This window comes from Pyxicephalus adspersus, chromosome 3, assembly GCF_032062135.1.
Source record: "Pyxicephalus adspersus chromosome 3, UCB_Pads_2.0, whole genome shotgun sequence".
Taxonomy (NCBI): domain Eukaryota; kingdom Metazoa; phylum Chordata; class Amphibia; order Anura; family Pyxicephalidae; genus Pyxicephalus; species Pyxicephalus adspersus.
This window is the reverse complement of record NC_092860.1, coordinates 74,961,639-74,987,749: the sequence shown is the minus strand read 5'-3', so window position 1 is coordinate 74,987,749 and position 26,111 is coordinate 74,961,639. Positions and strand designations below refer to the sequence as shown.

At 34.7% G+C, this 26,111-nt stretch overlaps 1 protein-coding gene across 1 annotated transcript; it reads left to right on the top strand.

Moving 5' to 3' along the window:
• On the top strand, window positions 1–20,181 carry LPL (lipoprotein lipase). Its single transcript, XM_072405269.1, has 10 exons — window positions 1–245; window positions 8,043–8,221; window positions 10,160–10,339; window positions 10,822–10,933; window positions 12,456–12,698; window positions 13,265–13,507; window positions 14,015–14,135; window positions 14,937–15,113; window positions 15,982–16,110; window positions 16,729–20,181. The coding sequence occupies exons 1-9, from the start codon at window positions 152–154 to the stop codon at window positions 16,088–16,090; spliced, it is 1,458 nt and encodes a 485-aa protein (XP_072261370.1). The 5' UTR covers window positions 1–151; the 3' UTR covers window positions 16,091–16,110; window positions 16,729–20,181.
• The last annotated feature ends 5,930 nt before the right edge of the window (window positions 20,182–26,111 follow it).

Here is a 26,111-nt window from a genome sequence, read left to right as displayed (position 1 = left end):
ATTCAGGACTCCTCCTGCCTGTGGGAGACTTTTCCATTCAATGCACTCTAGCTGATAAAGCATTTGTCAAACTATTTTACTTTTATAGTTTCTGTAGAGAATACAAAAGCACTATTGTTTTAGTTTAAGAAAAGTTTTTTTTTTGTAAAACATGAGAAGTGGAGAGGTCCTAGCACTGTTTGTATGGATGCACTTTATGCTGGCTTGCTATAAAGTCATAGCTACTTCTGATTCACCCACTACAAGTAAGTATATTTTTATAGTAAGTTTTTTTTATCCTTTGTTAAATTCCACAAGCAGCACTTTCTTTCTGTAATCCAGTAAAGTATGTGTATTATGAAGGTATTGTGTTTCATTCATCTACTAAAGCTGAGCAGTTTGGTTTAAATTTACATATGTTTTACAAACTTTTTATTATTGTCTGCAAACTTTTGTAAATCTGCATTCTATTTATTAATTTGTAAAAAGGCATCCATAAAGCTGTTTTTTTTTTGTCCCACCACATTTGCAAATCATATTTCTAGAATCATGGAATGCTCTAGAATTCTTGGCACACTTATGCTTGCATGTGTTTCACAAACTCATATAATATGACTCCTAATAGGAGGGATGTGTTCTATGTACCTTTATTTTATACCAGGCTAAATAGTATATATGTGAAAATAGATTTTACATGACCTGAAGAAAAAGTTTTTTCTACTATAAAGAACATTACTGTGCAGTAACTAATAGCAACTGGTTCTATTTAGTGTACAGCGCTACGTAATATGTTGGCACTATATAAGTCCTGTTTAATATTGATAATAACTGATCATGTTTTGTTACTTATATTAGGTTTACTGGGATTTCTCATTGATTTACTGAATGTTGTTGCATTTGAAATGTATTTTACTTGGCTCTTTATATGGCATCATGTGGTTTAAAGTCGAAATTAGAAGTACAAAAGATCCTGGTAGTTAGTTTAGGGTCAGACATGACTATGCATTCATATCTAGGATATAATTAAGTCATTTAGATGGATTTAGATTGTCACAAAACAAAATACTTGTGTGGTTGGCTTCTCATGGAAGCAGCCATTCATTCAAGCTGATCCACCACTCCCAGAATGTAAATGTCAGAGAACAGCTACCTTGATCAGTGCCTACTCACAAATGTGTTTTGTTTTAGGATAGATTCTCTTTATACTGCTTTTAAAATCACAGGCATAACAGCAGTGTCCCCAGGGATTTGTAGATCCAGAATATCAATGAAACTTTTTCTGTCACTTATCTTTGAATCTCACACATGCTGGGGTATAATACTTTGTTGCACAAGTTCTATAACAATATTTCCTAAATATACCTTTAGTTTTAAAATATAAATAGGATTGTTTATCTTTACCATGGTAAATATTATATATTTATATTAGTATTGCAACTTTTGTAACTTTTATTGAACATCTCTGCATATTTCACTGAACTAGTTTCCAAGCTGTAATAAGCTGCAAATATTTTCATTGTTAGGCAATAGACTAATTCTTAGGATAAACCCTTTAATGTCTGCAGCATGGGAAACACTGTGAGGTTTGAATGACAAGCAGAAAAATGTGCCCTATAGTTACCTTACTACAGGCTGTAACCTAACACAAGGTCATTGTGACTCCTCCCCGGCCGCACACCCCCTTTTCTGACTGGCTGATTGGTTCATTGAGTACAGCATGAGTGGGCTAGTCTGAAAATCTCCCAACAATCACAGCTCCTGGAAACTATTGTCATATTAACAGCTCTGCAATCTGTTCTCAGCTTCTACACTCATGTTTGTCAGCCTGTACACATTCTTACTTCCTAATCCACTCATATATAGGAGTAAAACTTTTTATATACATTGTAGAGAGAAAAGAAAAAATGTTCTTGCTATAACTTTTATGCTGTCACACAATAGGCAAATAAAAGAATAAAAATATAATAAAATAACCCATCCTGAGGTTTTAGAAAAGAGCCACTTATAATAGTTTTTTTGGGTGTTTGTATACTGTATTATTGCTTGTACAATTGTTACAAGATAATAGGACAATTCACAAAGCTTTAGGATAAGGATCTTTATTTCCAGCTATGTGAGTGTAATTTTCATATCACATTTAGCTGATAATTACTCAAGTTTTTAAAGGGATTTATTATTTAGAAACATGGCTTCTCCTTTTTATATGTGGACATTTAAGGTTCTATGAATCATCTTTTTAAAGACATATCATAGTTCAAAATTGCAGTCAGGTGACATGAATGTGCAGACTTTACCAGATTATAAATTTGTTTTAATATGCAGAATAATGCTGGATGGCGATCACACAGTAACTTCAGCTTTGTTCTTTAAACCTAATAAGATGTGATATAGAAATTGTAGTCACAGGGTTATCCATCATGCAGTCTGCACATGAAAATTAAGCATGAAGGTGTTTTTGAAACAGAGTTGTACAGCTAAAACAGGACAGACCAGCAACCAAAATGATGGCTACAATATGATGATACCAACAGAACATGTCCATGATGTCATCACATATCCATATACCAGGACTCTCTTAATACTATGCAGCTTATAGAAAAGGTAATTATTATTATTATACAGTATTTATATAGTACCCACATATTACGCAGTGCTTTACAAAGTCCATAGTCATATCACTAGCTGTCCTTATAATGGGCGCACAATCTCCCTACCATAGTCATATGTCTTTAACACAGTGTAAGGACAACTTTTTTTTAGGGGGGGAGCATTTAATCTAAATGCATGTTTTTGGAGTGAACTGAAGTACCTGGAGGAAGTCCATGCAAACAGGGGGAGAAACTTCAAACTTCATGCAGATAGCGTCCTGGCCAAGATTTGATCCTGAGACTTAGCATTGCTATCCTCTAATCCACTGTGCTGCCAGGTTTTTGAAAAAATATAAATTTACGATAGCTATATAGAGTGGCTCTTGAATTTTCATAATGGAAGCAAATACGGGTTTAAAATTAGGTACCATATGGCATTAAGGTATGAATCCCTTTAACATACCCTGCAATGCCTTTTTGAATCCTGACCTTCAAGTTGCCTACAAATGTACTTGGCTACATTTCTGATAGCTATGATCTACGATAATTACTGAAGGGTTCTGCACTAATTACATGTCACAATAAGGAAAATGTGAATTTGCAGCTGTATTGTAATGCCCTGCTCAATCCAGGTTACCAAAATTGTGCAACAATTTTCATAACAATCTGCATACGTCATAAGACATCGGTGGCAGGTAAATTGGCATGAAATATGCCCTTTAAAAACCCACCAATAACATTATGCAATTCTTTGTAAATACATTTTGGACAGCAGATGCTATATCTTGGATAGAGAAAAGTAAATCATTATCCAATTGGCCAGATTCTTTTTAAACTCTCAGTTAAGTAAATGATAGATTGGCAAGTACCATTTCCAAAATTTCAGATGCTCACTTAATATGACATTGTTAGAGGACAGCTGTTAAAATAAATTAAATACAGATAACCAAGTCTAAAATGTAGCGCCCAATTGTCTGAAAATTTTTATTTGTGTTTATTTAAACATCTATTTATTATTTTATGAATCCCACTATGTTCTGAATGCAGATTAAATTATTATATTGAGTTACTATCATTAGAGATCATTAAGAAAGAGGTGGCTTGGTATAAAAGCTTGCCAAGTTCCTACTATAAATGCATTATTCATAAACTAACTTATTCTTTGATGATGTGCTTTATTAGTGCTGAACCTAACGGCATTTATTGCATTATCACCTGTGACTGTACCATGTTAATTGCCCCTACAGAGTCCTGTTGCTTCCTAGGTGCAACTCATTGAAAACTTTGGTGGTAGCACAGTGGTTGCCCTGATTGCCCTGATTAAAGTGTTTAAAGTATAATCAGCAAGCATGTGCAGCATACTTGCCAGTTATGTCGCACAATTGCCTTTTTATAGGGACCCTGCACCAATGAAAGGAACCTGTCACCACTTTATCCCCAGAAGTCCCCATTTTCTTCATGGCTTCTCCCAGATTCACAGCAAGAAGAAAAAGAGGAAATTGTAACTTACATATTACACTTATCTCACATGCTCTTCCCAACGTTACTACCTGGAGTTCTCCTTTAACAGTAATGTGCTTGTCAGATTCTGTTAAACAATAACCTTAAGGGCAATTAACTGAAGGAGAAAATAGAGTATTTCACTTAGTTAACTAAAGCTGTATTAACTTCAATGATCTGGTTAGAGACAATTAATACATTTTTGTGAAATTTACCTGAAAACTATTGGGTGTCCCAAGGTAACAAAGGTAAAATGGTAAAGTAAAAAATGTTTAATAAATCACCTCTACTAAATTTATTCAAGCACACATGAAGCCAGCCCAGTTGCAGAGTGGAAGTATAATATTATGGCTCTAGTTTTATATGTTGTATGTGTTTTGCATTTCTTGACTTTCATTCATGTCACATAAAACAATTGCGATGTTTCTGGCTCATTCATCTTTATAGACAGTGGTCTTTCATGGAAGGATGTGTTGAATTTGTGGAATCCATCATTAGCTGAAAGTTATAAAAACAATATTTTACTAATGATAAAATGAGCAGATGACAGCTTTATGGCACTTTGAATGTTTCACTGTCAATGTGAAATTGTAGAATGGAGGTTCAGCCTCACAGTCCCACCATGTGGAATCCCAAGGTGACGTTCCTCTGTTTATGGAACATTCATTGTGCTACATGGTAGGAAAGCTGTCGTCAAAACTGCTTTCATGTTGACTCAGTTTTCACATGCTTCTTTTGCCAGCTATTAGATAGTGTCCACAGTGCTTGATTTATGGAAGCATTGCACTCTGAGTTTAGAACAACTAGCAGTTCTTGGAAAGTCTGCCTCCAGAGAAATAGGCTTGCCAAGTTAAATGCTCACAGAAAATTAATTTCTTGCAGCCATCCTGCACAGCAAGTATAAACAGTTCAAGTCTGATTATAGATAGATAGAATTACAGGTTAAAGGGGACCCCAGAAGGCAGCTTCATAAGGACAACCTCACCTCTGTCAAGGCTTTAATACAACTGTCATAGTTTGTATTGGCTATTTATAGATGATGATGATGGCAGGGATGGAATCTACATACTTTAACACATTTGTCATTTATTTATAAATAGATAGTAACCTTAGATTGGCAATGCTGGTGAAGTGCTGTTTATAAATAAAGATGGTGGTTTGTTTTTTAAAAACAATGAAAAGGAGAATTAAGGAGTTGTAGTTGAAGGGCCAATCAGATTCCCATTGGTTACTTCTTTTAGTTCAGGTTGAAAATAGGAACTAACATTAGATTTGGTTTAGAAAAGATGGACATACAGCTGAATCTGCATTAGATTTAGCAAACATTTACAGCGGGCTTAATTAAAAATCTATTCCCATCTTTCCTTTTTTTTTGAACACATGAGGAACTCTTGAAAAAACGTTCAGGTCTTAGTGAACCCCTGTTACAAATTCTGTATCCACACTCAGAGTACATTAGCATGGTGGCCAGTAGAAAGAATGCCTTTTACATTACTGACCAGTGGGGAAAATGTCACCCTTACAGATAGCCAAAAAGATTTTTGAAGTCCTGTAAACTGGGGGGTCCAAATTGTCCATTGTTCTAGGAACCCTTGGCAACCTCTGGGGGAACCTTAGGGTTCCATGGAACCCTGGTTTAAGAAAAATTAGTCTCATTAACATAAATCAACGTTCTACTACATCTATTCTGTTAGCGTTCCACTGTCACTAGGAGATGAATGATCATGGTGTGTCTTACTATCTTAACTATGTAGCAATGATATAAGCATTTCATGTATAATAGAATTTTCTCTCTTGAAAAGATTATTAGAATTAAAGCTAGAAAAAAGCCCTACATTTAAGGCAATACATTTTTGCAAAGCAACATGTAGAATACATTTTTTGTACAACTGCCAGATTTGAATGCTTTCATTTGGAAAAAAAATGTGAGTAGATATAAACAACCTGGGAGTAACTTTTCACAACCACAGATCTGCCTTATTTCTGCTAATTGGCAGGTAATGCTGAATCAGTGTCACAAAAGTACATGATATTCCATGCATTCAATGCATGCCCTGCAAATATGCTGCTGAATCAGCTTATGGAAGTTCATGGGGTTAAGAGATAAGAATAGTAACATCCATATATTAGATGTAGAAATTCACTTTGGTTGTACAACAGGTCAGAAGGTTTGCTTAAGCAAAAAGTCTCAGTCAACTAATAAGATAAACTATTACAAATTAACTACGACATACATGTAAGGTGTATTTTATTAATAAAAGAGTGGGTATTATGTCATAGACAATGACATATGGCACTTCTATAAATAAAACTACCTATATAACAGCTAGATCTCACTTGGATTGTGGCTGGGCATTTAAATGTTTGCCAGGGTATATGTTGACTGAATCTTTGCCAAATCAGGCAACATAAAATAATTGCAAAGTGTGGGCATTCAGCACTAAAACAACAAATGGGATCTGGACTGTGTGCACCCAGAAAAACTGGTGCAGTAAAATTAGATGGGAATTTGACCAGTCAAAATAAGATATTTCCCTTCTGGACAAAAAGATCAGCCTTTTCATGGCCAGATCTATTTATATTATACCAGTCCCTCATACATAACGTTAATCGTGTTATTTCTTGGTGGAAATGTAAACATGGAGGGCAAACAAAAAACTTCTATGTTTGGCAAGCTTTTGCACGCATAACATAAAGTAATTACTCAGGATGTCCTGTCAAAGATTTAGTACTCATAAGAAATTAGCCTGCCTCAAGCCACTTTGTTAATCAGACATTGTCATTGTTCAGGAGTTAGTAAAACTAAAAAAAAAAAAATTAAAAATATTTTAATATTGAAAAGTAACCTTGTAGCATATAATGTAGAAGGTTGTGTTCCTGCATTAGACAGGAAAGTGGTAGATCATCATTTCCTTTTCACTTTCTTACATTTTACTGCCGCATATCTTTTCTGTTTGAAGTAGTATAATTTGAAACAAATGAGTGGTTTAGTAAATGATTAACTTCAAAGTGTTTTATCAGCATTTACAAGTAAGTAGGGCTGCTTATTCACTAGGGAGGGTGAGACATACAGTCACAATCTGAACACCTTTCTGTCCTGGGTGTAAAAAGAAGGTGGTATAGGCTGACCACTGATAGTGGAAGTTATCTTTGTTTTCTTGTCTGTATCTTCTTAGTTCTCACCAACAGCTCTCAGTCAGTGGCCAATGTCAAAAGACTTTATTATGTATAATTATTTATTAATATTATCGTTATTATTAGTAGTGGTATTTATTACTTAATAGTACCTTTTTACTAGTTACTAGTACCTTTTTTACATTGCAAAATACCCAGTCTGTTATTATGAGTCTTCAATTTAGGTGTCATTAAGCTTCCTATAAATTTTTAATAAAACTTATACACCTAAAAAAGCCCATCTCTTTCTGTCCTGGTGATTAGGACATGGTATGATAACATCTCTCAGAAGAGGATAGCGCCAAAAACTAAAGTACAATTTGAGAAAGTTGATCAGGTTTTATTACTTTGTGTCCTGTGACATTTATTCCCCATAATTTCTTGTCTTGGCGCCACTAGGTAATACAGGGAGCAGTCAAATTGTAAAAAAAAACTGTTGGACTTGGTATTAAACTTACTTATTCTTATTATTGAAACCAGGCCAAATGCTAAGAAAAGGTTCATGTGTCTGTTACTGTCAACAAAGTATATTAACAAATAATTAAAATGGCTATAAAAGACAATAATTTAAGAAGAATATTAGTGTTGTTCTACATTAAAATTAAATTGAAAATATTCTGCGGTCTTGGTTCTTCTATGTTTTATTATTTTACACAGAGCTAATATAAAACACATATAATTGTTATGAATAAATAATGAAAAATGTTACATCAATGACATTTAAAGAATATCTTAAACGCATACATAGGCTTTTAAGCTGTACCTACTAGCAGATATTTACCATTTTACTTTATTTGACAGTTTCAAATATCCTTGGAAAGAAAACAGATTTTAAGGACATTGAAAGCAAATTTGTACTACGTACTTCGGAGGAACCAGATGAAGATAACTGTTATCTTATTCCTGGCCATGAACAATCCATTAGAGAATGCAGTTTCAACCAAACAAGTAAAACATTTGTGGTTATACATGGATGGACGGTAAGAGTATAATTTTTTTAGAAAGTGTAGCAATATATTTGCTCTTTGATAATTGTGCAAGCATATAGGTGTTATAGTACACAATAAAGTGGATTTATTAGGAGTTGGACTCCTAACTTTGACTACTAATCTCCATCTACTCCTCATCAGTAGAGCCACAATAAAAGCCTGGAGTTATTGCATATGTGCATTAAAGCCTAACCCCAACTAATTTTTTTAAGTCTTAATTATATTTTTACAGCTGTTTGTGGCCCTTTTTGGAGATTTTTACGTTTTTTAACCCATATCAACCTACCCTCAAGAGTGGAAGGGAGGCAAAATTTTTCCACTTGGGACACAGACATCAGTAAAAACTTGACAATTGAAGAGGAACAAATTATTCACATTCTTTCCAAGATAAACAAAAAATGCCTATTGTCTGCCACTTGCCTTCTCCACAGCTCCAAGCACTTTATAATAAGTATTTTGGAGCAATTTTCTTATCCAAACCAGTATGTCACTCCAGTTTCTTTTTCTTATAACTCACAATAAAGCTTAGGGACCACTCATGGCCAGAAACTGTGAGCCCAACCTGCATGATTAAGGCGACTTTTAGGTTAGCTAACAGAAGAAAAGCCAAACACTTTGCATTTTTGTAGTCAGATCTCAACCCCCATTTATATTGAATGTAATCCAGGTAAAATCATGTCATTATCACAGTGCAAACAATTTCTTCTCATAGTTCACACTTTTCTTCACCTCCAAGATGTATCGCAGAAGCACAACTATTATTACTTTGAGAAGGTGTTATGGATAACTGCAGTTTAAAATGACCTATTTTTAAATTGATCTTTATGTGGAGCTGGTTACTCATACTGCAGTGGATTTTACTTTTCATTTTTTAAAGAATAGTTAAGATGAAGTTTGAATTGTATTAAACAGTTGCAGTCTGAAGATTACAGCTCAGAATTGTGATAGTGATTATCTACCAACCATTATCTATTTCAAACCTTTATACATATCAGTAGAAGGAGTCAGGGGCACTAAAACAAGGGCAATAAAGCACTCAAGCTAATATAGTTGTTAAGTGGACTGATAAATAGATATGCAGTAAACTTTAAAATATAATATGAGGTGCAGTTAATGCTCTGTAAAACAGATTGTCCTTAAAATACTTTTGTAGAGTACATTTGACTTTGTAAATCATGTGCTCCGGAAAGTGGCATTGCTCCAGGTGGGCAAATGATTTCTTGTTAGAGGCTGCATGTGCCCAGGCCAGGCAGGATCCAACTGTTTCCTCAAGATAACAAGATTCATGAAAGTATCTTCATACCATTAAATCTCTTTTTTCTTTCCAGTTGAATAAAAGATGACACCACCCACCAAACTCTAATGCTTTTTTCACTTATGCATTTAATTAGCTTAGCAAATATGCAAAACTGTAATCATCCTATCTCCTATAAGGAAATAACCCTATTTTTCATTGTTTTACTTGCTAATTGTTACTAAGTGAACATTCTAAGTAATTAATCCCAATAAATGTTCAATAAAAAAACTTGTGTCATAATTCAGCTTAATGTACGGTTTTACAAGTAGGGATATATCATAAAACGCTGTCTGGGAAATGTATGCAAAACTCTTTGAAAAAAGGAAAAAGTTACTATTACGTAAATGCCTTTTTAATAGCATACATTAGTTAAATGCTTGTTAACATTTGTCATTGGGAGATATGAACTTCATGGCTGGGCATGTAGAACAAAGAAACTGTATAAAAACTCAGATTAGGCATAAACACAAACACCAATCTTCTCAAGAAGTATTGGTAAAGACATTCGCCAATCCTCAAGGACTGGGCCAAAACAAACCAAAAAGTCATGTACATGTTTTAGTAATATTTCTTGCCTGATATTCTTTTGTAATATTCATGTCTGCATTTTTAAATTATGATCTTTTTTTTAGGTAACTGGCATGTATGAAAGTTGGGTTCCTAAATTAGTAGGTGCTCTGTATAAAAGAGAACCAGAATCAAATGTGGTTGTGGTAGATTGGCTATCTCGAGCACAACAGCACTACCCAGTTTCAGCTGCCTACACTCAAGTGGTGGGACAGGAGGTCGCAACTTTCATTGACTGGTTGGAAGTAAGTGCGGATCATAGTATAAATTTTTTTTCCATGTAATGTGCTCCATACATAACAAAAAACAGTATCTTGGGACTACAGTATACTCTTCTCTTCTTCATACCATAATGAGAATTAGTTGAAGTCCTAGCACACTTCCTGAAAACATTGTTTGTGTTAATACTACAGAGGAAACAGGACAACTCTGGGCTTTTTAATGCATTTATTCATTTTTGTATTCTGAATAAAATCAGTTCTGATTTTTAAATGACCTAGGATAGCTCCTAAGTGCATACCTGGGTAATAGTATCGTGGTTTAAATTTACTTTAATTCAGTTTGGGCTTTGGGTGTCCAGGCTTTTGTCTGCATACGATACTTAGATTTAAGGAAGAAAAGAGGATTATGTTATCATCAGTTTTTTTTTTTATTTTTGATGAGGGTATGTATTTTAAATGTCACATACAGTTTATTTTAATAAATTAATCTTCCTTGCCATTCACAGGAAAAGCTTAACTACCCAGTGGAAAACATCCACATTTTGGGATACAGTCTTGGAGCTCATGCAGCAGGTGTTGCTGGCAGTCTTACCAACAAAAAAGTTAACAGGATAACGGGTAAGATGAATGGAAATGGTGTTTCATAGGTGTGGCACAGGTTAAAAGGATCAGACCAATCAGAAGTGATATATTAGTTTATAATCAAACCTAAGCAATAACAAAGCCCTATTTGTCTTAGATCACCCTACAGTAGTATCACCTTTCCATTATTATTAGATCTGTACCTGTACTGCTGGGAATTTTAGGCTAAGTTTAGATATGCAGTTTGTATCAGTGGATGTGGTGCAGTTAACTGTTGTCAACCCCGCTAAAGCCCTGGTTATCATTGAAACAAATTTAAGCAGTTAAAATCCTTTTTCTTGTGCAAAGTGTTTGTTTGCAGTTTTTGAGATGCTTCTTGCACTGTCTGACTGTCACTCAAACTATTTCCATAGCCTTCCAACCACTTTAGTAAATACTTGTCAAAAACACTATTCAATGCTGTCAGATGCCTGGTGGTTGAATGATTTCTCAGGAGCATGAGGTTGACATCAGTAGAGGAAGTAGCCAAGAGTGGGCTCCTGTGCAGAACTAACTTGGGGCCTCCAACAGGGAGATTGAGTATCCCCTATATTGGCCACATAAGGTGTTCAGGCCCAAGAATGCTCAGAAATATCTCTAAAATAATCCTTGATAAAAACTGCTAAATAATTCAGCTGTACAGAACTGAAATGTCTGTTTTGGGTTGACCCTTTAATAAACCTTTACATGCAGAAGCTGATTCTTCAGGTGAATAAAGCTTTTAGCTATTGTAATGAGCTCATCCATATAAATCACACTTGTAATTAGTTATTACTTATGTCTAGCAGTGATAAGTGGTAAGCAAATTAAACATTTCATCTCACCATACAAAGCTGGCAAATTTCCAGTTCTTTGGAAACCAAAAAGATCAGTTGGAAAATGTAGGCAAATCAAATGTCTGTAATTCTATGAGAGAGTAGTTCTGTCTATATAGAATCAGGAGGACTACTGGTTTGCACATTTTTAAAGTAGAAGGTGGAAGGACTTCAAGAGTAACACATATACTGACAGTTTTCTATATATTCAATGAAAATTACTCAGATAGGGTAAAAAAAAATTAAATAAAAAAGTTATGAGTTGTTTTAAATTTATTTTTGTTAATTTTTGAAAATTTGTTTAATACTTATAATATCTCATTTTTTACACAGAATGTGGAAAATCTGATTTGAAATTATGTTCTCTGAATTACAAAATGCAGCAAATATTTGGCGACAAATAGTTATCCACTTATGTTTCAAAGATAAACACTAGTTTTTTTTAATAGCAATTACAAAACCCTGTTAGCATTGCTAAATTAAAGATGAATAGAGATCATAAGATAATATTTTATTGTATTAAAAGCCAACTTTTAGTGATAAAAGACAAATAATTATAAAAAGACATAGCTGAAAAGCTCCAAAGTTTTATATGTAGTAGGCATATAATCTGCTGAGTTAGTTCAAATTGACATTATCATTGGAATGTTGACAGTTTAAGGGTCATTGTACTGTCAGGCTGACAATTTTTTTTTTTTATGCAGGTTTAGATCCAGCTGGGCCAAACTTTGAATATGCTGAGACTTCCATCACTTTGTCTCCTGATGATGCTGATTTTGTGGATGTGGTGCATACATACAGCGTTGGAACCCCAGACCGCAGCATCGGCATCCAAAGGCCTGTTGGACATATTGACATTTACCCCAATGGTGGGAGCTTTCAGCCAGGATGCAATATTGGAGATACAATTCGGCTCATGGCAGAAAAAGGTCTACGAGGGTTTATGGGTAAGAACGTTATTATATTTGTAATATGATGCTAATCTGGCGATGAAGGACCCCAAAAAACTACAACACTGCGATGCAAATGCCAATTTTGAGTAGGGTGGCTGCCTTGTCTCTTCTTCTTTTACTATACGTTAGGTTACTGATTCTATTGCTCATGATTAAAAACCAATAGGGAGACCAAAAAAAAGTCTGAAGAGAGCAAGCCAACCATTAATTTTTTTCTACCCTGAATCAGTCTTTGCTGATCAACCTTAGTTGGAAAGCAAGGAAATGTGGTGTGTCTGCTTTTAATTGCTGCTGCAACGTACAAAAGATTTACTCTAAATTTTCCAGAGCAGAAATACCTACTAGAAATATTACCTTTATAGCTGCTTTGCGCTGGCACATTTCTTGAATGTGGTATCAAGGGGTACTGCAATTCATCCACTTAGATCCATGCACTTAGATACATAAATCTGTCTAAATAAAGTCAAAAAAATTAGATTAATGGTTAATCTGTTTAACTGAATGTTATTTACACACTACACCAGTCCTCAAAATAATTTTGTGTCCCCATACTCTTACAGAAGTGGACCAGATTGTGAAGTGCTCCCATGAAAGGTCCATCCACCTCTTCATTGACTCTCTTCTTCATGAAGAAAAACCAAATATGGCTTTTCGCTGCAATTCAAATGAAGCCTTCAATAAAGGACTTTGTCTAAGCTGCAGAAAAAATCGCTGTAATACACTGGGCTACAGAATTAAACGGACACTTGGGAAAAGAAACACCAAGATGTACTTGAAAACTAGCGGTCAGATGCCTTTTAAAGGTATGGTGGCACTTATTATAAGTAATGATACAGATCACATACATCAGGCTTTGTAAAGCTAAGCATTTATAATACATTTCATATGCTCAGTTTTCACTAGGCCTTTTGGAAAAATACATTGTTAAATATATAATGATGCATATGCTGGGGGTATTTACCAAAGCCTTCTGCTACCATTTTTAATATTGCTTGTTTGGGGTGTAACATTGCTTCCCATGGGCCATCAGGTAGCCACAGATTGTGTACCTTCTGCACAGGCACACAGGTCTCGCACCTTGTCTGGCACAGAGGTTCATTCTCAACATCTTACAGATGCCAAAAATGAGCAATGTATGCATTATGCAGCGATTAGATATAATAAAATAAAAACAATTCTAGAAGAGAAAGAAGTTTTTCCATAAATCTCTAGATTCCTAGAAACTTTATAACTTTTTTTTTCTATATACATGTATGATATTATTCTCTTACAAGTTTGAAATTACATATTCCTTCTGATTGTTTGTTTAGTGTTCCACTATCAAGTGAAAGTACATTTCTTTGCAAAGAAGAACTTTACTGTCACCAACCAACCATTCTTGGTCTCCTTGTATGGCACTAAGGGGGAAAGTGAAAACAGGCCACTCCGACTGTAAGTATAGTGTGTTTTTTTTTGGGTAAATAAGAGCACAAATGTTTGTTAGATGTTTGTTGGATATGTTTCAGTGGGACAAATGCTAGTTATTCCATATTATTAGGATGCTCCTGCAGGTGTTTGAACATTAAAATGTTCTGTGAACTGCAAAGACTGACATAGTCGTCTATGGATAAAAGTTCACTGTGCTCATTATTTAAACATACTTCACAAACCATTACCAAATACAACATTTTGCAAAGATGCTGATAAAAAGTTCAGTACACACAAAGGAAAATGAGTATTGGCAGTTAGTGAAATGCATAAAGTTTCCATATTATAAAGCAAATGTTAGCTGATCAGAACAATATATGAACTGAGAAGTTAATTGAACAATTATATTGGTAAACAAAAAACTTGAAAGGGTAAAAGGTTTAAGAAAAGGGAATATTTTTTTTTTTAAAAAGAGATAGTGTTACTTAAATGATTTATTGTTTTTTTTTTGATAAAGAGAGAGGGGGGAACTAGGAGTATAGTATCCGTCACTATTAGAGGGAAATCAGGGCATTGGAATATTGCAGTGAATATTTAGGCGGGTATTATGTTAACATTACTGCACAAAAGTTGCTCCTGGGGTGATGGTGTGATTTATAATAGTATGTGAAGATTTGGTGTCTAGTAGCAGGTTTCTAGTCTGTTGCATTAAAATGGTCAGTCAGTTCTGCAAAAAAACAGTTTTGCATCTTGCTGCACCAAGTCAATGCAATCATTTTGTGAACATGTATGAAGAATTCTAACAACTGATCTGTTTATTTCTAGGGGTGAAATGTCTACAAACAAAACCTATTCATATTTGTTCTGCACTGAACTGGATGTTGGAGAGCTACTAATGCTGAAAGTTAAATGGGATAGTGAATCATTCTGGTCAGACTGGTTTTCATCTTATTCATTTGATGTTCAGAAAATCAGAATAAAGTCTGGGGAATTACAAGAAAAGTAGGTAGCACTTGTCTCTGTAGAAGCATATGTTGATAAAAATATTAAGTTAATTCTTAGTTTTGTGCCTTATCACTGCGTATTGCTACTATTTTTAAAGTGCACATTAGAAGTTCAATGCATTTTGACATTGGTGAACACATTCATCATTTTATAGTGATCAGCAAAATCACTTGCAGAACAATAACAACAACAACAACAATTACATAATTTTGCAGTTATTTTTATAAATTAAACAGTACAAAAAATATAGATGTCCACTCATCAAAGTTTTTTAAGTATGGGCTTGTGCCTGTAACAGTGAAAGCTGCTGTTTGTATAGGATAAATGCTCTTTGCTTCTCTTGGCATCATGAATTTGACAACCAGATCCAACATTAAAATTAAATTCTATTCAAACATATAAATGGGCTAATTGCATATATACCATATATAGTTTCAGACTTAAATAAACTCCCGGTCACATTGGTTCTCACTTTTCATTGAATATAAAATGTGTTTTAAAAAACAGCATCGATACAGAGAAAAGGCTACAGTCTAATTATGGACATTAAAGTCAGCAGTGCCCAACAGTAAAATCACCATAGTTCTGAAGCTGAGGTGTATGAATTTATTTTACATTTAGATGAGAAGAGCAAAGTACTCTTCTTGTTTTGTCTTGTGATATGTCCAGAAAGAGTTACAAATGTTTTTTTTTTTAGAAACCGCAAGTTTATCCTCTTATGGCTATTTGCACATAACAGGAAATGTAATATGTGGGAATGGGATTATGGTGCCAAATGCCAAACAAAATGTTGTTTCCCTAGATAACAGGCATTTGGGAACTTGGAATTTTTCAATTAATGTAAGTTTGTTTGTATGTGTTATAGGTTAGTATTCTGCCCTGAAAAGGGGAAATATAGTACCATTACAAGAGGAAAGGCACCTGTTACATTTGTGAGGTGTAATGAACACTCCGCTGTCAAAAAAACTGAATAAACTCTGTTCTGAATAAATATGTAAGTACAAAAGCTTGATAAATCTATACATGTATATATACTTATTTATTGAACAGGTCAAAATGCTACAGATTTAATTGCATATACTGGACATAAAACCAGCTCTTCAAGCTGCAAGCTGTAAAAGTACACTTGCTATGTTCTGCTCCAACCATTTGTATAAAAACAATATCATCTAGTCATTTATCACACTTGGTTTATAGATCAGATTAATTTTTATAACAATTATCATGTATTTATATAGTGTCATTGTATTATTATGCAGTGATTTACAGTGTTCATAGGCTAACTGTTATTCACTAGAGCTAACAATCTAACCTACCTTAATAACACTGAAACATCTAGCCTTAGCCCAATTGTGAAGGAAACCAATTACCAGTATGTTGGAGGAAGCCAGAAGTATAATGCCTTAGAGATAGTGTCCTGGCTGAAATTTGAACCCGGGACCTTTATTCCAATAGCATCGAATAAATAAAAATCAAATTTATTAAAACAAGTATAGAATGAATTGTTCATTGCCCTATAAAAGAAGGGATCACAATTTATTTTCCCTTAGAAATTATGTTAAAGTAATTAAACCTTAATGGCTTGACTTATTTTAATGCAATTCTTTTACAGATGAGAGCAAAACTTCTGCACTTTGAAGCATGTGTTGCTTGATGTTCAAGCTCTGAAGAAGAACATCCTTGGCTTTTATTCAGTCCAGTTTACCTTTATATGAAGTCTGCATGCTTTTCATAGTAAAGATATAAGTAAACAGATGAGAATCAAATGACCAACTTCTTTATAGCATGAATGTAAAATGAAAGTTACATTATGTGCTACAAACTATTTTCATTCCATGGAATGCAAGTTGTCTGTGAATTGTGTTTATGTATTTTTAAATAGATATTATGCAGCCAAAATGTATTATTGAATAGAACACGCACATCCCATTGCTGTTCATGCACTGGAGTTTGTATAACATATCAAGCTTGAAATATAGTTTATGCTTAATAACATTTTCAAATGAGAGTGCTGTATCAGCTTCCCATTTTGTAATTTTCAGATGTTAGCTGGCAACAAAATAGTTGGTATTACTGACAGAGAAGTATTAATTATAACAAAGATCTCAACAGTTTTGATTTCTGGGGCCCTTTAAAGCCGCGTACACACTTCCAATTATAGTCGTTGGAAAGGATCTTTCACGATCCTTTCCAACGACTAAGGACTGCATGATGCATGAACGAGTGCTGTACATACATCACTGTTCTGCTCAATGCAGAGGGGAGGGGGAGAATGACGGAGCGGCACCCTGCTGCGTGCTCTCTCACTTCCCTTGCATTACGATCGTTCGTCGTTCATCGTGGATACATCAGGACGGTCGTTCAGACCATGAACGACACACGCTGTACACACTTCAGATTCTCGTCCGATATCGGGCCTTCGCCGATTATTGAGTGAGAACCATTGGAAGTGTGTACGTAGTATTAGAAACAATGACATTTTAAACACAACACAACACAGAGGAAGAGAGGCATTGAACCTTGGTCTGTTCTCTCTTGCTGTCTGACTCCCTAGTTCCCCACTGTTCTATCTGACAACTGTCACCTGAAATTGAGGAAAAATCTCCCCAGTAGGGGCATAAAAAACAATAAAAACATGAAAGAATTACAATCTGACACCCAGAAAACTAAAACTGAGGGTAAAATTCTTACTTTCTACGCAATAGAAAAAAACGGGTAATGGAAACAGAACTTTCCTGGAAAATTATTAGCATCTCATTTTTTAAATCAGCTATACTTCAAGTTTATGAAACATTTAAAATTGACTTGAAACCACATTGGTATTTCATTTACTCAGATTTTGTGGTAGAAACTACATAATACAGGCAGAGCCTCAACAAACATATCTGTTTAAAATAAATATGTGATGTGCTAGATTGAAAGTGTCAAAGCAGATAAAAAGAATATCAATCACAAATATTTGTTTTCTCTTCATAAAGCTTTGTTTAAGAGCAAAGCAGTAGTATGCTTTAAATTGAGTGGCCAATCACAGGTCAAACTTTATTGGGCTGCAATTGTTTCAAGCTCAAATCTGATTGGTAGCAATGACGTAAAGCACATTACTTGCTTTTTAAAGTTATTAAATTAGGCTAAAAAACTACTTTAATTTGCTTTAAAACCTTTGACATGTATAGTTTATCAACAATTTTGAAAAAAAAAAAATGACAAATAACCCCATGCATAGATATGTATAAGTGTTTAGCACATCGTTTACTAAAACCACTAAAATTTACGATTTGGATCAAAATATAAGTTAACACTTTTAAAGGTTGTTCTTTTTGTTCTTCCTCCTAAAAATAAATAATGTTTCTCTTTAACTAACTGTTAATAGAATATCACAAAGCCAAAACATTTTTTTTTATATCTATATAGTTTTTGTATGTGTTTAAAAAGACTACCAACCTGTTTTTTATGCTAAAAATTGTATTCAAAGTAATTAACATTTCATCAAATGTATGAATAGTGTCTGTTATATATTGCCTAAATGTTTTTGTTGTATGAAAAGAGCACAAGTTTCTGAATGTGTGCTTGATTGGCCAAGACTACATTGTTACATCAAAATCAAGCAATATGACCAAACAACATGCCATTAGGAAATCATGTATACTCTTTTTCATACTCATTCTTTTTGCTTCCTGCTAAAATAATGTCTACAGAAAGATTGTGTGAGACAAATTTTAGTGGCTGTTAACAGTATGATTTATCCTTTATTATACATAAGGCATCATTTATCCCTAAAAGTTTATTCACAGTAATGTACCCATTTTTATGCACATCTCAGGTACTTTAAATGGGCCCTTTAATGAAAACAGATACCTACATATACCTAAATTGTGGCCAGCTCAGAAGACTATAGCATATAATGTATGTACATAGTGGTGCATTGTGCTGTGCTAAAGGGTTGGTACATTCAAACCGTATCTCTTCATTAGGTACCATATACTGTATTTTCTGATGTGCAGTCATAGATGTGAATAGAACCTTAAAACATAAAATTCTGTGTAATAACTAAACAAAAACTATGATGAAGGGTGGTCTATGCTGTTAATAAACTAGATTGTACCTGTAGTCATAAAACTTAACTACATGACCAAAAAAACAATAATCATTACATAATATCTGGTTGCATGTTTGCAGTTGGGCAGCAGTCTGTCTAGTAGAAGTTAAGTGGACTTCTTGTTCTTGTAATGTTGCAGATGTTTCACAGCCTTCTAAGCCGTTTCAGGCTGCAAAACATCTTCAACATTTATTTTTTAAGTCCAGCTGAATGTCACTAACTACTGCTAGACATACAATGACCTAGATGAATAACTTTCACAGATATATGTGCAGCAATCCTGCAATCAACCAGATGCTGGTCTTCAAAGGCTTAGCTATGCTAAACTGATATTTCCAGGTCTTCAGTGAAAATGACTTTAGTATGTTATGTCACTAGCAAAGGAAAACATTTTAGTCAACATAAAATATCAATAATAAAATTTAAGATAAAATATTAACATTTGCCAATTAAATTGTCATTTTAGGTAACCATTTTGCTCGCATTTATATATTAGTCTGTCTGTACAACATCTGACTCGATTTTATCTGCATTAGTACCCATTTTTTACTTACCTGTTTTGGCACAAGATGATGGTGGATCAATGTTTTGGTTATAAATGTTGTTCATAAAAGACTCACTAACATAGCCTCTTATACTTGCAAGACTTGTTGCCTCAAGTAGACCTCTGTTATTTTTTACCAATAGATGCTGTGATATAATTCTCAATACTGGATAAAGTATCAAGAATGTTAAAGACTGTTACACAGCAAACATATTACAGATACACTATTTATTCACTGTTTATATATGTAAATGATTCTTTGTATATATATATATAAATATATATATTAGGATTTTCAAGATTTTTATATATAATGTAAATATTATCTTTTTCACATTTGGACATTTTATTTGTGTATATTTACAGAGAACAGTAATCACTGTATTATAAAAATGTAATAATAAAAATATATTTGATGCAAAATATATCAGTTGGTTTGATTTTTGCAATAGGTGATACAAAACATTTTTTTTCTTGACACTTTATTTGTTCAATTTCTTTCTCAAAATTCCAAATACAAAACAATAAAATGCTAAATAAAAAATAAGTTTAAAACTGACCCTTTTGACCCTTTTAAAGCTCCCCAAGGCTGGAGAAGAAACACTTTCATCAGTGAAGCTGGGTGATCCAGCAAACCTGGAATGGATCTGGTCCAGGATTCAAAACATTTGCTAGCAAATGATTTTGAAGAAATCCATTCCAGGTTTGCTGGATCACCCAGTTTCACTGATTAAAGTGTATCCTCTCCAGCCTTGGAGAGCATTATTAAATCAGGCCCAATATATTTATAACGCCCTCTCTTAAACACTTTTTCAGAGTCATTGGTCTAGCAGACCTTAGCATTCTTTCTCAGCTTACAGGCTTCACACAGACTTTCTTCACATAACCTTCCTGCCTGAGCTGTCTCAGGCTCTAACTCACTCAAACCAGCTTCACTGCTTAAACTGTATCCTCTTCAGTCTTGGAGATATTTAATAAATCAGGCTCAGTACTTTCAATGATTAATTTTAGCCCTGCTCCTCATTTCCCTATGATGGTAAAATAAGCACTTACTGGGAAAATGTTAGTTATAGCCATCTCTCTGTTGTTAAATTGTATGAAGAAATAAGTCCATGCAGGAGAAATGTGTAAAATTATACAACACAGAGCCTCATAAAAGATAATGCCGTTTTAAGGATACCCCTGTTGCCAGGCTATAGAAGCTTGTTCTTTTCAAAATTTACATATTACATTTGAATATATTGTGCTACAGTCTTAGAAAGCCGAAGCAGTAATAATGAACCCATAGTGAATATTTACATTGCAGAAAAATGCTTTTTCCTTTTTTCAGGGCTCTTCACCACTGAATCACATTTGTGACGTTTCCATTGCCCCTTGCTGTCAATTGGATTCCTACTTGACGTATCAGCTTTCATAGGAAATATTCCTAGAAATGCCACTTATTAATAAAAAAAATGTCCCTAACAGGAATGCACTTTCTACAGCAAACAAACCTTATAATATAGGAATGGTGCTTGTACCAACTATGTAAGGCTCTGTGTAGGACTCATGGAGAAAGAACACAAAGTCACCAGCACTCTAAGATACTAAACTCCTGCTTTACTGTCACAACATGTTGAAAATCCAGGTTTTGGGGCCATGCAGGGTCCCTTCTTCGTGGGAACATGGTGACAAAAGTTAAAGCATGCACAATACTTTTATAACAAACCTCTAACAACTTATATCCTTTCCCCATAGCCTCCCTAAACATAACCAATCACCTAGATGTGGAAACCATTAAATGTGAATAATACAACATCACACCTATGTCAGTACAGAAAAATCTGACAAAATCAGAAAGACAAATCCAACAGGCCCCATATTATATACAGGCAACCAGCTGAGCGCATTCCACAACAGGCCGGGTCACTAGGCCCAGTCTGGGCAAGACTATTGTGCAGGCATTGCCACAAGATGAGGCTCTCTGCATCCAGAGGTAACCAGGAAACCGGACACATCATCATCATTATTATTATTATTATTAAAAATAATATTAATAATAAACAGGATTTTTATAGCACCAACATATTACACAGTGCTGTACATTAAATAGGAGTTGTAAATGACAGACAGATACAGACAGTGACACAGGAAGAGGAGAGGACTCTGCCCCGAAGAGCTTACAATCTAGGAGGTGGGGAAGCAGCATACAATAGGAGGGGCAAATGCCTGCATTAGCAGATTGTATAAAGTTTTGTTTTTAGCACATACAACCAAGGGTGGTTGTGTGATAGTGGGTAGATTGGAATTATTCATTCACTGAATATGGTTGGAAAGAGGGGTATACCTTTGTATAAAATGAACTTTGACTGAAAGTGTCCTGGAGTAAGGCACAATTCCGGAGTATTCATGGAACAACCCCTCTTGACAAATGTTTGGTTAATGAGCTTAAGGTGTCTTTCACAATGTACAGAATCTGAACAAATGCAAACCACTGTAAGGAACTGGGGGATCGGTAAACTATCATGACTTTATCATTGGTAAATTGTCAGGATGATAAGTCAACAGTGTGTTCCTATCTGTAGGTTTGATCGGTGCTACTATAGTGTGATTCCTACCATCATTTTTTGTTCCTACCTCACATTCTATTTAGAGCCTACTACGCCAGAAACTTTTTTGTTTACCTTGGTATCCATTATAGCATCATAGCAATTGCCCCCACTAAAAAAAACTACCCCCACCTTCTATTTCATGAAGATTCCCATTTAAAAAAAAATACCTTGCCTTCTATTTCATTAACATTCCCATTAAGATTAGCCATTGAAACCAGTAGAAACAAGTATAACCTTACAAAAAATGTTGTTACAAAAGTTTTTAAATGTCACGATATCTCCTTCAACATGGTCTCCTGGTTGAGGAAAATTCTTGCCGCAAGTGCAATGGCCCAGTGATGTTGACGAACAAGAAGGCCGTGGTCATAATATGCCAGTATGGAGGTGCAAAAGAAAGGGTTGCCAGTCAATCAGTAAGAAAGGGGAACAAATTCTTCCATTACACTGATTTGAACAGAAGACTCCACTGGTATTTGAAGCTCTGTGAAAGTATAGAGCTAGTTTGCCTCTGGAGCATCCGAATGCCAATGGAAGAAGTGCCAAAGCTTACTGCTGGATCCACAAATACCGTGGTTGACTGGTTCAATTACTGTCAGGAAGTCTGCTCCGAAATGGTATCTGCCCCTAGGAGAGGAAAGCTGAATGGTACACCATTCACTATAGATACTATAGTAGGAGTCACACTATGGTAGAACACTATAGTGCTAGGAATCACACTATAGTAGCACCGTTTGATCTATAAAGAGATATGTAAACAATCTTCCCTGACTAAAGCTTCATACACACGTCTGATAGATGTCAAAGGACTGTCCCTGGTCATGATCTTTCGTGATGATTTCCAGTTACAGATGAACAAATGAGCGTTATACATAAAGCACCGTTCTGTTCTATAAAGTAGGGAGGACGAGTGAGGGGCACCTGCTGTGTTCTCCTCCATAGAGGTGCAAAGCAGTCATTCCCGGAATGAGGAATTACAGATGTTATGGGTCATTTCCTTTGGTATATAAGTGTTGTGCATCCTTTACCTTGTGAGAGGGATCTTTCACAGCCTGAAAACATTGGCTTTTCCACATGTGGTGACAGTGTTTTTATAGTAAAGCAAGAATCCCGTATTTTGGAGTTTTGGAGACTTTATTTTCATGCACTTAAAAGTCTATTCCTGACTTTTTACTACTTTTTAGGGACTGCATCACGAGCACCGTGGAATGATGGGATTTAGAAAGAACTTGTATGTTGTGAGATTGTCAAAACTCTGCTTAGCACAATATATCACTATACACTATTTATAAGTGTTCTGAGAACTGCGTCAAATTCTGAAACATGTTCTGAAAGAAAATGTCCTGATTTCAATCTTTGGGTGTTTGTGTGTACAAGCCATTTAGCACCCTGATTATAATCAATCCATTATTCACTGAACTTCTGCATCCTTGACTCCTCTTCCTGTTCAAGAAAGTACATCTCCCACATCCCACAAAGTAAATCTTGGGGCCTTGCTGCACAAATGCAGGTTACATAGAAAGAACTTTGCCCTTTCTTTAGCAATAATCTATTTAAAAAAGGCATACAAACTACATAACCTTTTAATTGTTGTAGTCTATTGTAAATAGCTTAACTGTTGCCTTGTTAGAAAATTAAACAGTTATTCCAATGTATTACTGGCAAAAATATAATTTTGATCTTATAATTTGAAATACGATGTGACAGTTGTAACCTAACAAGAGGTTATACATTAATTTATACAACAATTATACAATAATTTTACAATTGGAATAATTTAAAGTTGTTTAAATATGACTTTTTTTTACTTGCTTTGGAGAGATTTTCCTGTTTTTCATCCTTGATATTTCTGGTAAAGGAATGGATGCAAATCTTCCTAATCAGCAACAACTGCTCCCCAAAAAACATTATTTGGGCTTGAAATATACTTTGATCAGACAAATCTCATCCTTATTCAGGATATGTAGAGTTTCAGTAAGCCTATTATTTGCATGCAGATTTAACAATATTCAAAGAGTGATGAAATTCATGAACTCCAGTTGGCAAGTATTAATTAATGCATTGCAGTTTTTCTCCAGCTGAATAAGATATATGTCAAATATAAGGTATAAGTCAGATAGATAAGTCAGATAGTTCATCAAGATTATGATCTGAGTTTCCTATACATCAGTAAAGCAATACAGGGTGGCCAGTTCCTAGCTCCCATCTCGTATCTGGATGGAGGAGGAAAAATAGCAGGGTAATAAATTCATTTCACTTCATGCACTGCACCTACGCTCTTTCCTCCTGGTAGCTTGTTTACTGGTAGGACAGACGGTAAGGCCTGATTGTAAGTGCTGCTCATTTCTTTCTCAGTCATGGTTGCAGCAAAGGGAGTACAAATACCAAGTCCCCTTGGGCGCTTTGACTAGCTGCATAAAAAAAGGATCTTCAAAGCAAATTTACATTTACATAAAAAAATAAATAAAATAAAAAAAAATATCATGTTTTCTTTTTAATAAATACATAGCTGCAATAAATTTTTCCTAAATGAGCATGAGCTTACGCTTTAAAATACTTTGCTGCGCTATATTTTGTGATGTAGTCCAGGCCTGCTCTTTTTACAGAAAGAAGAACAGTATCCTCTGCTTTAGGTTTATGGCATTAGATTGCAGAAAGCTATTTGGGTGGTTGTGTGATCTCCTCCAGAGTACATTCTTTAGTGCACATATGATGCTGAATATCCTGCAAAATTTCTGCTGCTATATATTTGATCATATTTTCTTACAATGCTTTACTAAACAAGGAAGTATAGTTGTGAAAACATTAATTAAAATCAATGGAACAGAGCAACTTTCTGTATTTTTACCAAAATTGTAACATTTTATTCACAATTTTTATTTATAAAACATTTCATTCACTACTTCCATTCATTGCTTTCTATTTTAAAACATACAGTTAATTATTTTAACTCCTCTTTGTCTCTGACTAGCATTAGTAGAAATAGCACATTGGCAAGCACTGTCTGCCTCTATTTTAATTTTTTTTTAATCTGTTCTATCTCTATTAACTTTAGTCTTTGTCCCTCACTAGCAGTAACTGAAAAAGGCAAGCACTGTCACCCAGATTTTTACTCCTTTACACTTATCTGTCCCTATTAGTTGGCTCCAGACTCTGTCCTTGACTAACAGAAAATGATATTTTGTATAGCTGTGCATTGTCATTTATACAGGGCTGCACTGACATTAGCCCTCCGTAGAAATCACAGACAGATATCCCATGAAATGATTCTCCCATTTACAGAATACCCAAATTTAGAATTGAGCCTGGATTGCTCAATCTTTAAATTCCAACAGATCAGAATAGCTAAAGTCTTATCTAGCCACCTTTATTTCATTATGAGGCATGCCAACTGCTTATTATGCCATCATGGGGATGAGCTTTCTTGTTTCTTGAACTGCCAGAGTCAGTGGATACAGTCAGGTGATCACACATTCTGACTTATAAAAATCAATTAACATATCTCTAATAGCAAAATGAATTGTGCTAATGTAAGGCCAGGACAAGAGGAAGTTTGTCTGAATGCTATGATGCTACAACACTTATATAAAAAAAGCTCAGCAAAAAGTGCTGATAACACATTAGATTATAAGGCCACATTTATTTTACTTTTACATAATGTTAGAAGTTTAGGTTTCTATAGCTGCCTGTGGCCTCTTGAGAAAATATGTCTGCTCTTTTTGTCCTAGTAACAACAATGGCCCCGAACAAGGTCACAGACATTATTA